Raw genomic sequence first — 14,261 nt, 5'->3', positions numbered from 1 at the left:
TCCCGAGGAACTGTCTGGAAGGGGATTGGGTTATTCCTATAGGGCCATCCCCGAGGAACTGTCTAGAAGGGGATTGGGTTATTCCTATAGGGCCATTCCCGAGGAACTGTCTGGAAGGGGGTTGGGTTATTACTATAGGGCCATTCCCGAGGAACTGCCTGGAAGGAGATTGGGTTATTCCTATAGGGCCATTCCCGAGGAACTGTCTGGAAGGGGGTTGGGTTATTCCTATAGGGCTATTCCCGAGGAACTGTCTGGAAGGGGATTGGGTTATTCCTATAGGGCCATTCCCAAGGAACTGTCTGGAAGGGGGTTGGGTTATTCCTTTAGGGCCATTCCAGAGGAACTGTCTGGAAGGGGATTGGGTTATTCCTATAGGGCTATTCCCGAGGAACTGTCTGGAAGGGGATTGGGTTATTCCTATAGGGTTATTCCCAAGGGAACTGTCTGGAAGGGGATTGGGTTATTCCTATAGGGCTATTCCCGAGGAACTGTCTGGAAGGGGATTGGGTTATTCCTATAGGGTTATTCCCGAGGAACTGTCTGGAAGGGGATTGGGTTATTCCTATAGGGCTATTCCCGAGGAACTGTCTGGAAGGTGATTGGGTTATTCCTATAGGGCCATTCCCAAGGAACTGCCTGGAAGGGGATTGGGTTATTCCTATAGGGCCATCCCCAAGGAACTGTCTGGAAGGGGGTTGGGTTATTCCTATAGGGCCATTCCCGGGGAACTGTCGGTAAGGGGGTTGGGTTATTCCTATAGGGCCATTCCTAGCTTCTGATCCGTACCCAGGACTTGTAGACACTGAATGCAGCATGGAGGGGCTCGATGAAGGTGGCGGAGAAGGTGTGGAGGTGTCGGATCGGGTCGCAGAGCTCGTAGAAGGACAGTTGCCCGGCCTCATAATCCATGTAGATCCCCAGCAACTGGCAGGAGACAGTGTGGGGTAACTGGATCCACTTCCCGTCGTGTATGACGGAATATTGGACGTTATCGTACCTGCGCAGACACCAAGACTTGTCATTGTCCCCGATCCATGACTGGCGCCCCTTCCTGTTGATAGTAGGGTAACTCACCCCTAAGAACCACACCCCAGAATCGCTGGTCTCCACCTCCCAGTAATGTCGCCCGGAGGAGAAGTTTTTGGTGCTCAGGACTTGATCGTACTGGAACCTCCCCGCCAGATCGGCGCGGTCCTGGTTGATGTGTGACCAGGTGGCAGTTTTCAGGTCCCCGGAAACGTGGACGTCGTTCCCGGCACTGTTCATGTCCAGTAATATGTCGGTGGCCCCTTGTAGATTGAGCCTCTTCCTGACGTTGCTGACTATACCGGACAGGCCCGTGTGTACGCTGACCGAGATCAAGCCCTCATCTAGGCCTCTCTTCCAGATCTCTTTATAATATCTCTCTCTGCTGTCATTCTCTCCTTCCTCCGAGTTCTGGAAGGCCTCGCTTTCCGATTCCTCTTCTTGGATGACCATGAAGGAGTCCGCCATGTCACACAGCTCTTCCAGGTGTTGGATCTTCCTGGACAGCTCCTGGTTCTTCACTTCCATCTGTTGGACCAGACTGGAGACGGAGAGAGACACCTGATCCTCCTGCCTGGAAATCTCGGCATGGACTCTCTTCTCTAGGGTGTCCAGCTGTCTGCGGATGTCTCTGAAGAGGGAGCTGACCCTGTCCGTCATGGAGGCCGCTTTCTCCTGGGACTCTTTCTTGCGCTCCTGCCCGCTCTTCACTCTTTTCTCCGTCTCCTCCCTCTTGGAGGTCAAGCTTTTCAGAGAATATCTCAGGCGCTCCTTCTTCTTGTCGGAGACCATGTCCAGGGTTTCCACGCGGTGCCCCTGGTGGGGCCCGAACAGCAGGCAGGACACGCAGATACAAGTTTCGTCCTCTGTGCAGTAATACTCCAGGATCTTCTTGTGGGTGGAGCATTTCCGGTTGGCTAGGTGAGTGGTGGGCTCAAGAAGGACGTGTTCGGCTGACTTGCTGTGGACTTGTAAGTGGACGTCACACAGAGACGCTTCGCACATCAGGCAAGACTTCACCGCCGGGACCTGACTGGTGACGCAGTAAGTGCAGAAGATCCCGCTCCGCTCGGTGGGAGAACTCTGGAGGAACTCCGACCTGCTCAGGAGGCTCACAGCCCTTTGCATTAATGGGTGCTGATGACTCTCCCCCTGGCACTCCAGGCACTTGAACCCTCCGGAGCCTTTCTGGGTGTCCACCACGCAGTCAATGCAGACCCAGCAGAAGTTGTGTTCACATTTCACCTTCAGCGGATCCTCGCTGGCGTTGTGGCAGTTGGAGCAGACGAGTTTCTCCTCGGTGGACGCCATGGTGGAGGAGAGATTGGGAGCAGAAGTGGAGGAAGAGCCGGCAGGGAGCTTTTATCGGGTTGTAGAGTTTCGATCAGCTGGACTTTAGCTTGTTTGGATAACGAGAAGTGAGCTGCACCTTTAGTCAAGTTGAAGTTCAGGGCGATATTTGTTTGCGTTTGGTTTGTCGTCACGGGATACAGAGAGGGAGATAAGATCACTGCATCATAAACATCAAAAATAGAGACGTCACTGCCAACCTGCTGCTGAATACATGTGAGGGACACGAGAAAACCTTAAAATGGAGGCTCCTCAGAGAGGGAGAACCTGCCTGGAGGGGCCTTTCTCAGGGGGTCCTCATCCTTCAGGCTCGGGGGCACACTTCAGCTTCTTCAAGTGTTTTGGGTGGTTTTTGTGCGTTTTTTTTAGGTTCTCCCATTCAGGGCTGTTGCATCCACATTTTGCCGCCCCACCCCCCCTGGCCCCACCCCTGACTCCACCCCATTTGCCCTGCCCATGTATACAAATGCAGCTCACCAGTGCCCATCAATGCCAGCGCCCATCTTCACTTTGCTCGTCTCTGTCCCCCCTTTCCCCTTCTCAGCAATCAGTAGAAGAGAGGAGGACAGAACTCCAAGCACCAACTATTGTACTGCTATATTGTGATATGGCAGCCACGTGAGTGAGTATGCGGAGAGAGGATGTGGACGGTGTACGAGATCCAGGGATGGAGATGACTTGTTGGTCTGGTAGGACCTGACGGTACGGTCACCCAGAAACAGTCCTTTCAATTCAAAGTTCCATCAAATGTCAGCAGATTGTTCCAAAATAAAGAATCCTCATCAATGCACCCCGTTGTGCCCCGTTGTGCCCCCCTGCACTCCCTTGTGCCCCCTGCACTCCCTTGATCCTCATCAATGCACCCCGTTGTGCCCCCCTGTACCCCCGTGCCCCCCTGCACTCCCTTGTGCCCCCTGCACTCCCTTGATCCTCATCAATGCACCCCGTTGTGCCCCCCTGTACCCCCGTGCCCCCCGGCACTCCCTTGTGCCCCCTGCACTCCCTTGATCCTCATCAATGCACCCCGTTGTGCCCCCCTGTACCCCCGTGCCCCCCTGCACTCCCTTGTACCCCTGTACACCTTTGTGCCCCCCTGCACCCCCCCGTGCCCCCCTGCACTCCCTTGATCCTCATCAATGCACCCCGTTGTGCCCCCCTGCACTCCCTTGTACCCCTGTACACCCTTGTGCCCCCCTGTACTCCCCTTGTCCCCCTGTAGCTCAGTGAGCCCTGAGTGTCATCAGAGGACGTCTAAAGCAATCCTCCACCCTGCACTGCAGGTTTCTGTCCACTAGAGGTCAGCACAGATCTGCCCCTCACTGTCTTTTTGGGTGCTGCAGACTGGATCTTCTCGGCTGAGCTGTCTGGGTTGGATGGAGGAGATCAATGCAGGTGTGTCCCCTCCTCATTGTTATAATGAGTGTTAGTGTGGGGGCCCCAGCACACTGGGGGGGTGAGTGGTGTTGTTTGGTGGGGGAGGGGTGGTGGATCCTTCATAGAGTGCTGAGCAGCACCATACACAGGCAGACGGGGATCGTTGTTCCGATCTGGAGAGGGACGGGATCGCTGTCAGGTGAGTGGAGATCTGTGGGGGATCCCCTGTGGATTGGGGGGGGGGGGCGAGGGGTGGAGGAAGGGCGCGGTCACACTGATTGGTTTTTATTCAGTAAAAAAAAAAAAAGCTTGGAACTCGTCCCTCGGATCTGTCTGCCGCGTGTTTTGTCAGGTAAGGAAGAAAAAAATAACCAGAAACGCAGAGAAACGCAGAGAAACGCAGAGAAACGCGGAGAAACGCAGAGAAACGCATAGAAACGCAGAGAAACGCAGAGAAACGTGGAGAAACGCGGAGAAGCGCAGAGAAATGCAGAGAAAAGCAGAGAAGCGCAGAGAAACGCAGAGAAGCGCAGAGAAAAGCAGATAAACGCAGAGAAACGCGGAGAAACGCAGAGAAACGCAGAGAAACGCAGCTCCCCATTGGAATGAATGGGAAGTAGTGGAATTGATGTTCGGAGAGAGAAATGGACACTTTGTATTTCTTTTACATGAAGATTTTTCCAGGTTTGAGGAGGGGGGGGAGGGGGAGGGGCGGTGGCCTCACACAGGATTGGGCGCAGCTCTGCATGGCAGCCAATCAGCCTTTAACTTCAGTTTGTTCAGTGAAGCTTTGACAATAAAACCTGAAAGCTGATTGGCTCCCGTGCACGGCTGCACCGGATTTTAGTGAATTGTTGGGGGATGGGGAGTTAACCCTTTCAGCGCTGAGCTCTATGAGGCGTCCGTTTTATAATCAGTTTATTATCTGCACCCGGCTCCACACCGCCACCCTGTGGCCACAGGTTCAAAGTGCAGCTAAATCTCTTATTAACCCCTTCAGGCCCGGAGGAGGAATTTCCTGCCCAATGACCGGGGCCAATTTAACTGACAATTGCGCGGTCGTGCGACGTGGCTCCCAGACAAAATTGGCGTCCCTTTTCCCCACAAATAGAGAATTCTTCTGGTGGTATTTGATCTCCTCGGCGACAATTTTGAAAAAAAAAAAAGCAATATTTTTCCTATAAATAAATATCCCCAAAAATATATAAAAAACATTTTCCCCCTCAGTTTGGGACGAATTTTTCTTCTACATATTATTTAAATAAACAAAAAAAAAGACAAAACAAATTTCTCTTCATTTCTGTTTATAAAACTTTTCAGCCAGATAATTGTTCATGTGAGACGCCGCCGATCATCGATCCTCATCTCCCTTCCACACAAGTCACTTATCGGCTCTCCTCTCTTTTCTCTCTTCTCTCCTTCTCTTCTCCTCTCGTCTCCTCTTCTCTCTTCTCTTCTCCTCTCCTCTTCTCTCCTCTTCTCCTCTTCTCTCCTCCTCTTCTCTTCTCTCCTCTTCTCCTCTTCTCTTCTCCTCCTCTTCTCTTCTCCTCTTCTCTTCTCCTCTTCTCTCCTCTTCTCTTCTCCTCTCGTCTCCTCTTCTCTTCTCTTCTCTTCTCCTCCTCTTCTCTCTCTCTCTCCTCTCCTCTCTCTCTTTTCTTTTTTCTCTTCTTCTCTCTCTCCTCCTCTCCTCTTCTCCTCCTCTTCTCTCCTCTTCTCTCCTCCTCCACTTCTCTCCTCTTCTCCTCTCCTCTCCTCCTCTTCTCTTCTCCTCCTCTTCTCTCTCTCCTCTCCCTCTTTTCTTTTTTCTCTTCTTCTCTCTCTCTTCTCTTCTCCTCTCCTCTTCTCCTCTCCTCTTCTCCTCCTCTTCTCTCTCTCCTCTCCCTCTTTTCTTTTTTCTCTTCTTCTCTCTCTCTTCTCTTCTCCTCTCCTCTTCTCCTCTCCTCTTCTCCTCCTCTTCTCTCTCTCCTCTCCCTCTTTTCTTTTTTCTCTTCTTCTCTCTCTCGCCTCCTCTCCTCTTCTCTTCTCCTCTCCTCTTCTCCTCTCCTCTTCTCCTCTCCTCTTCTCTCCTCTTCTCCTCCTCTTCTCCTCTCCTCTTCTCTCCTCCTATTCTCTTCTCTCCTCCTCTCCTCTTCTCTCCTCCTCCTCTTCTCTTCTCTCCTCCTCTCTTCCTCTTCTCTCCTCTTCTCTCCTCTTCTCTCCTCCTCTCTTCCTCTTCTCTCCTCTTCTCCTCCTCTTCTTCTCTCCTCTTCTCTCCTCCTCTCCTCTCCTCTTCTCTCTCTCTCCTCTTCCTCTTTTCTTTTTTCTCTTCTTCTCTCTCTCTCTCCTCTCTCTCCTCTTCTCTTCTCCTCTTCTCTCCTCCTCTCCTCCTCCTCTTCTCTCCTCTTCTCCTCTCCTATCCTCCTCCTCTCCTCCTATTCTCCTCTCTCCTCTCCTCAGGCTTCTGTGTTTACATTGTGATCGGCTGTGATTGGACACACCTCATCACATGGTAAAGAGCCGCTGTGATTGGCCCTTCCCCCCAATCTGTGATTAGCTGTATGTGAAGGACGCGGCGATCACCTCGCTGTGCTCCTCATTGGGCTGTAGAGTGGTCAAGAAATGGTTAATGGCTCAGTAATCTATTCCTCATGGTGTCTCCAGTCCTCTATGAACTCCCAATCCTCTCCTTTTCCCCCTCACTTCCTTTGTCTGGAGCAAGCAGTGTGTGTCATTTACACCGCTGTACATTCCCCTCCCCCACCCCATAGTCCATCTCCGGACCGGGCGTTCCTGCATACAGGGGGACCACAGAGAATAAACATGGCCGCCCTCCAACAGGAAGTGACATCACACCACAACAATATACAATTGGAGGCTGAGAGCCATACAAAGGAATTTTCTGAGATTAGTGTCACTTTAATATTATTACTACCCGGCTCCACACGGCCCCCCTGTGGCCAACGATGAAACTGCAGGTAATTTCTTACTTTTATTACTATCTGGCTCCACACTGCCCTCCTGTGGCCAAAGGAGAAACTGCAGGTAATTTCTTATTTTTATTACTATCTGGCTCCACACTGCCCTCCTGTGGCCAAAGGAGAAACTGCAGGTCATTTCTTATTTTTATTACTACCTGGCTCCACACTGCCCCCCTGTGGCCAAAGGAGAAACTGCAGGTCATTTCTTATTTTTATTACTATCTGGCTCCACACTGCCCTCCTGTGGCCAAAGGAGAAACTGCAGGTCATTTCTTATTTTTATTACTATCTGGCTCCACACTGCCCCCCTGTGGCCAAAGGAGAAACTGCAGGTCATTTCTTATTTTTATTACTATCTGGCTCCACACTGCCCCCCTGTGGCCAAAGGTGAAACTGCAGGTAATTTCTTATTTTTATTACTACCTGGCTCCACACTGCCCTCCTGTGGCCAAAGGAGAAACTGCAGGTCATTTCTTATTTTTATTACTACCTGGCTCCACACTGCCCCCCTGTGGCCAAAGGAGAAACTGCAGGTAATTTCTTATTTTTATTACTACCTGGCTCCACACTGCCCTCCTGTGGCCAAAGGAGAAACTGCAGGTAATTTCTTATTTTTATTACTATCTGGCTCCACACTGCCCTCCTGTGGCCAAAGGAGAAACTGCAGGTCATTTCTTATTTTTATTACTACCTGGCTCCACACTGCCCCCCTGTGGCCAAAGGAGAAACTGCAGGTCATTTCTTATTTTTATTACTATCTGGCTCCACACTGCCCCCCTGTGGCCAAAGGAGAAACTGCAGGTAATTTCTTATTTTTATTACTACCTGGCTCCACACTGCCCTCCTGTGGCCAAAGGAGAAACTGCAGGTAATTTCTTATTTTTATTACTATCTGGCTCCACACTGCCCTCCTGTGGCCAAAGGAGAAACTGCAGGTCATTTCTTATTTTTATTACTACCTGGCTCCACACTGCCCCCCTGTGGCCAAAGGAGAAACTGCAGGTAATTTCTTATTTTTATTACTACCCGGCTCCACACTGCCCTCCTGTGGCCAAAGGAGAAACTGCAGATCATTTCTTATTTTTATTACTACCTGGCTCCACACTGCCCCCCTGTGGCCAAAGGAGAAACTGCAGGTCATTTCTTATTTTTATTACTATCTGGCTCCACACTGCCCCCCTGTGGCCAAAGGAGAAACTGCAGGTAATTTCTTATTTTTATTACTACCTGGCTCCACACTGCCCTCCTGTGGCCAAAGGAGAAACTGCAGGTAATTTCTTATTTGTATTACTATCTGGCTCCACACTGCCCTCCTGTGGCCAAAGGAGAAACTGCAGGTCATTTCTTATTTTTATTACTACCTGGCTCCACACTGCCCCCCTGTGGCCAAAGGAGAAACTGCAGGTAATTTCTTATTTTTATTACTATCTGGCTCCACACTGCCCTCCTGTGGCCAAAGGAGAAACTGCAGGTAATTTCTTATTTTTATTACTATCTGGCTCCACACTGCCCTCCTGTGGCCAAAGGAGAAACTGCAGGTAATTTCTTATTTTTATTACTATCTGGCTCCACACTGCCCTCCTGTGGCCAAAGGAGAAACTGCAGGTCATTTCTTATTTTTATTACTACCTGGCTCCACACTGCCCCCCTGTGGCCAAAGGAGAAACTGCAGGTCATTTCTTATTTTTATTACTATCTGGCTCCACACTGCCCCCCTGTGGCCAAAGGAGAAACTGCAGGTAATTTCTTATTTTTATTACTACCTGGCTCCACACTGCCCTCCTGTGGCCAAAGGAGAAACTGCAGGTAATTTCTTATTTTTATTACTATCTGGCTCCACACTGCCCTCCTGTGGCCAAAGGAGAAACTGCAGGTCATTTCTTATTTTTATTACTACCTGGCTCCACACTGCCCCCCTGTGGCCAAAGGAGAAACTGCAGGTCATTTCTTATTTTTATTACTATCTGGCTCCACACTGCCCTCCTGTGGCCAAAGGAGAAACTGCAGATCATTTCTTATTTTTATTACTACCTGGCTCCACACTGCCCCCCTGTGGCCAAAGGAGAAACTGCAGGTCATTTCTTATTTTTATTACTATCTGGCTCCACACTGCCCCCCTGTGGCCAAAGGAGAAACTGCAGGTAATTTCTTATTTTTATTACTACCTGGCTCCACACTGCCCTCCTGTGGCCAAAGGAGAAACTGCAGGTAATTTCTTATTTTTATTACTATCTGGCTCCACACTGCCCTCCTGTGGCCAAAGGAGAAACTGCAGGTCATTTCTTATTTTTATTACTACCTGGCTCCACACTGCCCCCCTGTGGCCAAAGGAGAAACTGCAGGTAATTTCTTATTTTTATTACTATCTGGCTCCACACTGCCCTCCTGTGGCCAAAGGAGAAACTGCAGGTAATTTCTTATTTTTATTACTATCTGGCTCCACACTGCCCTCCTGTGGCCAAAGGAGAAACTGCAGGTAATTTCTTATTTTTATTACTATCTGGCTCCACACTGCCCTCCTGTGGCCAAAGGAGAAACTGCAGGTCATTTCTTATTTTTATTACTACCTGGCTCCACACTGCCCCCCTGTGGCCAAAGGAGAAACTGCAGGTCATTTCTTATTTTTATTACTATCTGGCTCCACACTGCCCCCCTGTGGCCAAAGGAGAAACTGCAGGTAATTTCTTATTTTTATTACTACCTGGCTCCACACTGCCCTCCTGTGGCCAAAGGAGAAACTGCAGGTAATTTCTTATTTTTATTACTATCTGGCTCCACACTGCCCTCCTGTGGCCAAAGGAGAAACTGCAGGTAATTTCTTATTTTTATTACTACCTGGCTCCACACTGCCCCCCTGTGGCCAAAGGAGAAACTGCAGGTAATTTCTTATTTTTATTACTATCTGGCTCCACACTGCCCTCCTGTGGCCAAAGGAGAAACTGCAGGTAATTTCTTATTTTTATTACTATCTGGCTCCACACTGCCCCCCTGTGGCCAAAGGAGAAACTGCAGGTCATTTCTTATTTTTATTACTATCTGGCTCCACACTGCCCCCCTGTGGCCAAAGGAGAAACTGCAGGTAATTTCTTATTTTTATTACTATCTGGCTCCACACTGCCCTCCTGTGGCCAAAGGAGAAACTGCAGGTAATTTCTTATTTTTATTACTATCTGGCTCCACACTGCCCCCCTGTGGCCAAAGGAGAAACTGCAGGTCATTTCTTATTTTTATTACTACCTGGCTCCACACTGCCCCCCTGTGGCCAAAGGAGAAACTGCAGGTAATTTCTTATTTTTATTACTATCTGGCTCCACACTGCCCTCCTGTGGCTAAAGGAGAAACTGCAGGTAATTTCTTATTTTTATTACTATCTGGCTCCACACTGCCCTCCTGTGGCCAAAGGAGAAACTGCAGGTAATTTCTTATTTTTATTACTATCTGGCTCCACACTGCCCCCCTGTGGCCAAAGGAGAAACTGCAGGTCATTTCTTATTTTTATTACTACCCGGCTCCACACTGCCACCCTGTGGCCAAAGGAGAAACTGCAGGTCATTTCTTATTTTTATTACTATCTGGCTCCACACTGCCCTCCTGTGGCCAAAGGAGAAACTGCAGGTCATTTCTTATTTTTATTACTACCTGGCTCCACACTGCCCCCCTGTGGCCAAAGGAGAAACTGCAGGTCATTTCTTATTTTTATTACTATCTGGCTCCACACTGCCCCCCTGTGGCCAAAGGAGAAACTGCAGGTAATTTCTTATTTGTATTACTACCTGGCTCCACACTGCCCTCCTGTGGCCAAAGGAGAAACTGCAGGTAATTTCTTATTTTTATTACTATCTGGCTCCACACTGCCCTCCTGTGGCCAAAGGAGAAACTGCAGGTCATTTCTTATTTTTATTACTATCTGGCTCCACACTGCCCCCCTGTGGCCAAAGGAGAAACTGCAGGTCATTTCTTATTTTTATTACTATCTGGCTCCACACTGCCCCCCTGTGGCCAAAGGAGAAACTGCAGGTAATTTCTTATTTTTATTACTACCTGGCTCCACACTGCCCTCCTGTGGCTAAAGGAGAAACTGCAGGTAATTTCTTATTTTTATTACTATCTGGCTCCACACTGCCCTCCTGTGGCCAAAGGAGAAACTGCAGGTCATTTCTTATTTTTATTAGTACCCGGCTCCACACTGCCCTCCTGTGGCCAAAGGAGAAACTGCAGGTAATTTCTTATTTTTATTACTATCTGGCTCCACATTGCCCCCCTGTGGCCAAAGGAGAAACTGCAGGTCATTTCTTATTTTTATTACTACCTGGCTCCACACTGCCCTCCTGTGGCCAAAGGAGAAACTGCAGGTCATTTCTTATTTTTATTACTACCTGGCTCCACACTGCCCTCCTGTGGCCAAAGGAGAAACTGCAGGTCATTTCTTATTTTTATTACTACCTGGCTCCACACTGCCCTCCTGTGGCCAAAGGAGAAACTGCAGGTAATTTCTTATTTTTATTACTATCTGGCTCCACACTGCCCTCCTGTGGCCAAAGGAGAAACTGCAGGTCATTTCTTATTTTTATTACTACCTGGCTCCACACTGCCCTCCTGTGGCCAAAGGTGAAACTGCAGGTCATTTCTTATTTTTATTACTACCTGGCTCCACACTGCCCTCCTGTGGCCAAAGGAGAAACTGCAGGTCATTTCTTATTTTTATTACTATCTGGCTCCACACTGCCCTCCTGTGGCCAAATGAGAAACTGCAGGTCATTTCTTAATTTTATTACTATCTGGCTCCACACTGCCCTCCTGTGGCCAAAGGAGAAACTGCAGGTAATTTCTTATTTTTTTTACTATCTGGCTCCACACTGCCCTTCTGTGGCCAAAGATGAAACTGCAGGTCATTTCTTATTTTTACTATCTGGCTCCACACTGCCCTCCTGTGGCCAAAGATGAAACTGCAGGTCATTTCTTATTTTTACTATCTGGCTCCACACTGCCCTCCTGTGGCCAAAGGTGAAACTGCAGGTCATTTGTTATTTTTATTACTGTCTGGCTCCACACTGCCCTCCTGTGGCCAACGATGAAACTGCAGGTAATTTCTTATTTTTATTACTACCTGGCTCCACACTGCCCTCCTGTGGCCAAAGGAGAAACTGCAGGTAATTTCTTATTTTTATTACTATCTGGCTCCACACTGCCCTCCTGTGGCCAAAGGAGAAACTGCAGGTCATTTCTTATTTTTATTACTACCTGGCTCCACACTGCCCTCCTGTGGCCAAAGGTGAAACTGCAGGTCATTTCTTATTTTTATTACTACCTGGCTCCACACTGCCCTCCTGTGGCCAAAGGAGAAACTGCAGGTCATTTCTTATTTTTATTACTATCTGGCTCCACACTGCCCTCCTGTGGCCAAATGAGAAACTGCAGGTCATTTCTTAATTTTATTACTATCTGGCTCCACACTGCCCTCCTGTGGCCAAAGGAGAAACTGCAGGTAATTTCTTATTTTTTTTACTATCTGGCTCCACACTGCCCTTCTGTGGCCAAAGATGAAACTGCAGGTCATTTCTTATTTTTACTATCTGGCTCCACACTGCCCTCCTGTGGCCAAAGATGAAACTGCAGGTCATTTCTTATTTTTACTATCTGGCTCCACACTGCCCTCCTGTGGCCAAAGGTGAAACTGCAGGTCATTTGTTATTTTTATTACTGTCTGGCTCCACACTGCCCTCCTGTGGCCAACGATGAAACTGCAGGTAATTTCTTATTTTTATTACTACCCGGCTCCACACTGCCCTCCTGTGGCCAAAGATGAAACTGCAGGTCATTTCTTATTTTTATTACTACCCGGCTCCACACTGCCCTCCTTTGGCCAAAGATGAAACTGCAGGTCATTTCTTATTTTTATTACTATCTGGCTCCACACTGCCCTCCTGTGGCCAAAGGAGAAACTGCGGGTAATTTCTTATTTTTATTACTATCTGGCTCCACACTGCCCTCATGTGGCCAAAGATGAAACTGCAGGTCATTTCTTATTTTTACTATCTGGCTCCACACTGCCCTTCTGTGGCCAAATATGAAACTGCAGGTCATTTCTTATTTTTATTACTACCTGGCTCCACACTGCCCTCCTGTGGCCAAAGGTGAAACTGCGGGTCATTTCTTATTTTTATTACTATCTGGCTCCACACTGCCCTCCTGTGGCCAAAGGTGAAACTGCGGGTCATTTCTTATTTTTATTACTACCTGGCTTCACACTGCCCTCCTGTGGCCAAAGGTGAAACTGCGGGTCATTTCTTATTTTTATTACTATCTGGCTCCACACTGCCCTCCTGTGGCCAAAGGTGAAACTGCGGGTCATTTCTTATTTTTATTACTACCTGGCTTCACACTGCCCTCCTGTGGCCAAAGATGAAACTGCAGGTCATTTCTTATTTTTATTACTACCTGGCTCCACACTGCCCTCCTGTGGCCAAAGGAGAAACTGCAGGTCATTTCTTATTTTTATTACTACCCGGCTCCACACTGCCCTCCTGTGGCCAAAGGAGAAACTGCGGGTAATTTCTTATTTTTTTACTCTCTGGCTCCACACTGCCCTCCTGTGGCCAAAGATGAAACTGCAGGTCATTTCTTATTTTTTTACTCTCTGGCTCCACACTGCCCTCCTGTGGCCAAAGATGAAACTGCGGGTCATTTCTTATTTTTACTATCTGGCTCCACACTGCCCTCCTGTGGCCAAAGATGAAACTGCAGGTCATTTCTTATTTTTACTATCTGGCTCCACACTGCCCTCCTGTGGCCAAAGGTGAAACTGCAGATCATTTCTTATTTTTTTTACTATCTGGCTCCACACTGCCCTCCTGTGGCCAAAGGTGAAACTGCAGATCATTTCTTATTTTTATTACTATCTGGCTCCACACTGCCACCTTGTGGCCAAATATGAAACTACAGGTCATTTCTTATTTTTATTACTGTCTGGCTCCACACTGCCCTCCTGTGGCCAACGATGAAACTGCAGGTAATTTCTTATTTTTATTACTACCCGGCTCCACACTGCCCTCCTGTGGCCAAAGATGAAACTGCAGGTCATTTCTTATTTTTATTACTACCTGGCTCCACACTGCCCTCCTGTGGCCAAAGATGAAACTGCAGGTCATTTCTTATTTTTATTACTACCTGGCTCCACACTGCCCTCCTGTGGCCAAAGGAGAAACTGCAGGTCATTTCTTAATTTTATTACTATCTGACTCCACACTGCCCTCCTGTGGCCAAAGGAGAAACTGCAGGTCATTTCTTATTTTTATTACTATCTGGCTCCACACTGCCCTCCTGTGGCCAAAGGAGAAACTGCAGGTAATTTCTTAATTTTATTACTATCTGGCTCCACACTGCCCTCCTGTGGCCAAAGATGAAACTGCAGGTAATTTCTTTTTTTATTACTACCCGGCTCCACACTGCCCTCCTGTGGCCAAAGGAGAAACTGCAGGTCATTTCTTATTTTTATTACTACCCGGCTCCACACTGCCCTCCCGTGGCCAAAGGAGAAACTGCAGGTCATTT

The 14,261-nt window shown here is 48.5% G+C and overlaps 1 protein-coding gene across 1 annotated transcript; it reads right to left on the bottom strand.

Moving 5' to 3' along the window:
* Positions 1-771: 771 nt before the first annotated feature.
* LOC120921988 (E3 ubiquitin/ISG15 ligase TRIM25-like) lies at positions 772-2,340 on the bottom strand. Its single transcript, XM_040334513.1, has one exon. It carries the CDS (start codon positions 2,338-2,340, stop codon positions 772-774), a length of 1,569 nt encoding a protein of 522 aa, XP_040190447.1.
* Positions 2,341-14,261: the final 11,921 nt, after the last annotated feature.

The sequence above is a fragment of the Rana temporaria genome (assembly GCF_905171775.1).
Source record: "Rana temporaria chromosome 12 unlocalized genomic scaffold, aRanTem1.1 chr12z, whole genome shotgun sequence".
Taxonomy (NCBI): Eukaryota; Metazoa; Chordata; class Amphibia; order Anura; family Ranidae; genus Rana; species Rana temporaria.
The sequence above is the reverse complement of the archived record's forward strand: the minus strand, read 5'-3'. Positions and strand labels throughout refer to the sequence as shown.

What these genes read in the sequence shown, in the direction of transcription:
- LOC120921988 (XM_040334513.1), bottom strand. Translation starts at nt 2,340, where the DNA reads ATGGCGTCCACCGAGGAGAAACTCGTCTGCTCCAACTGCCACAACGCC.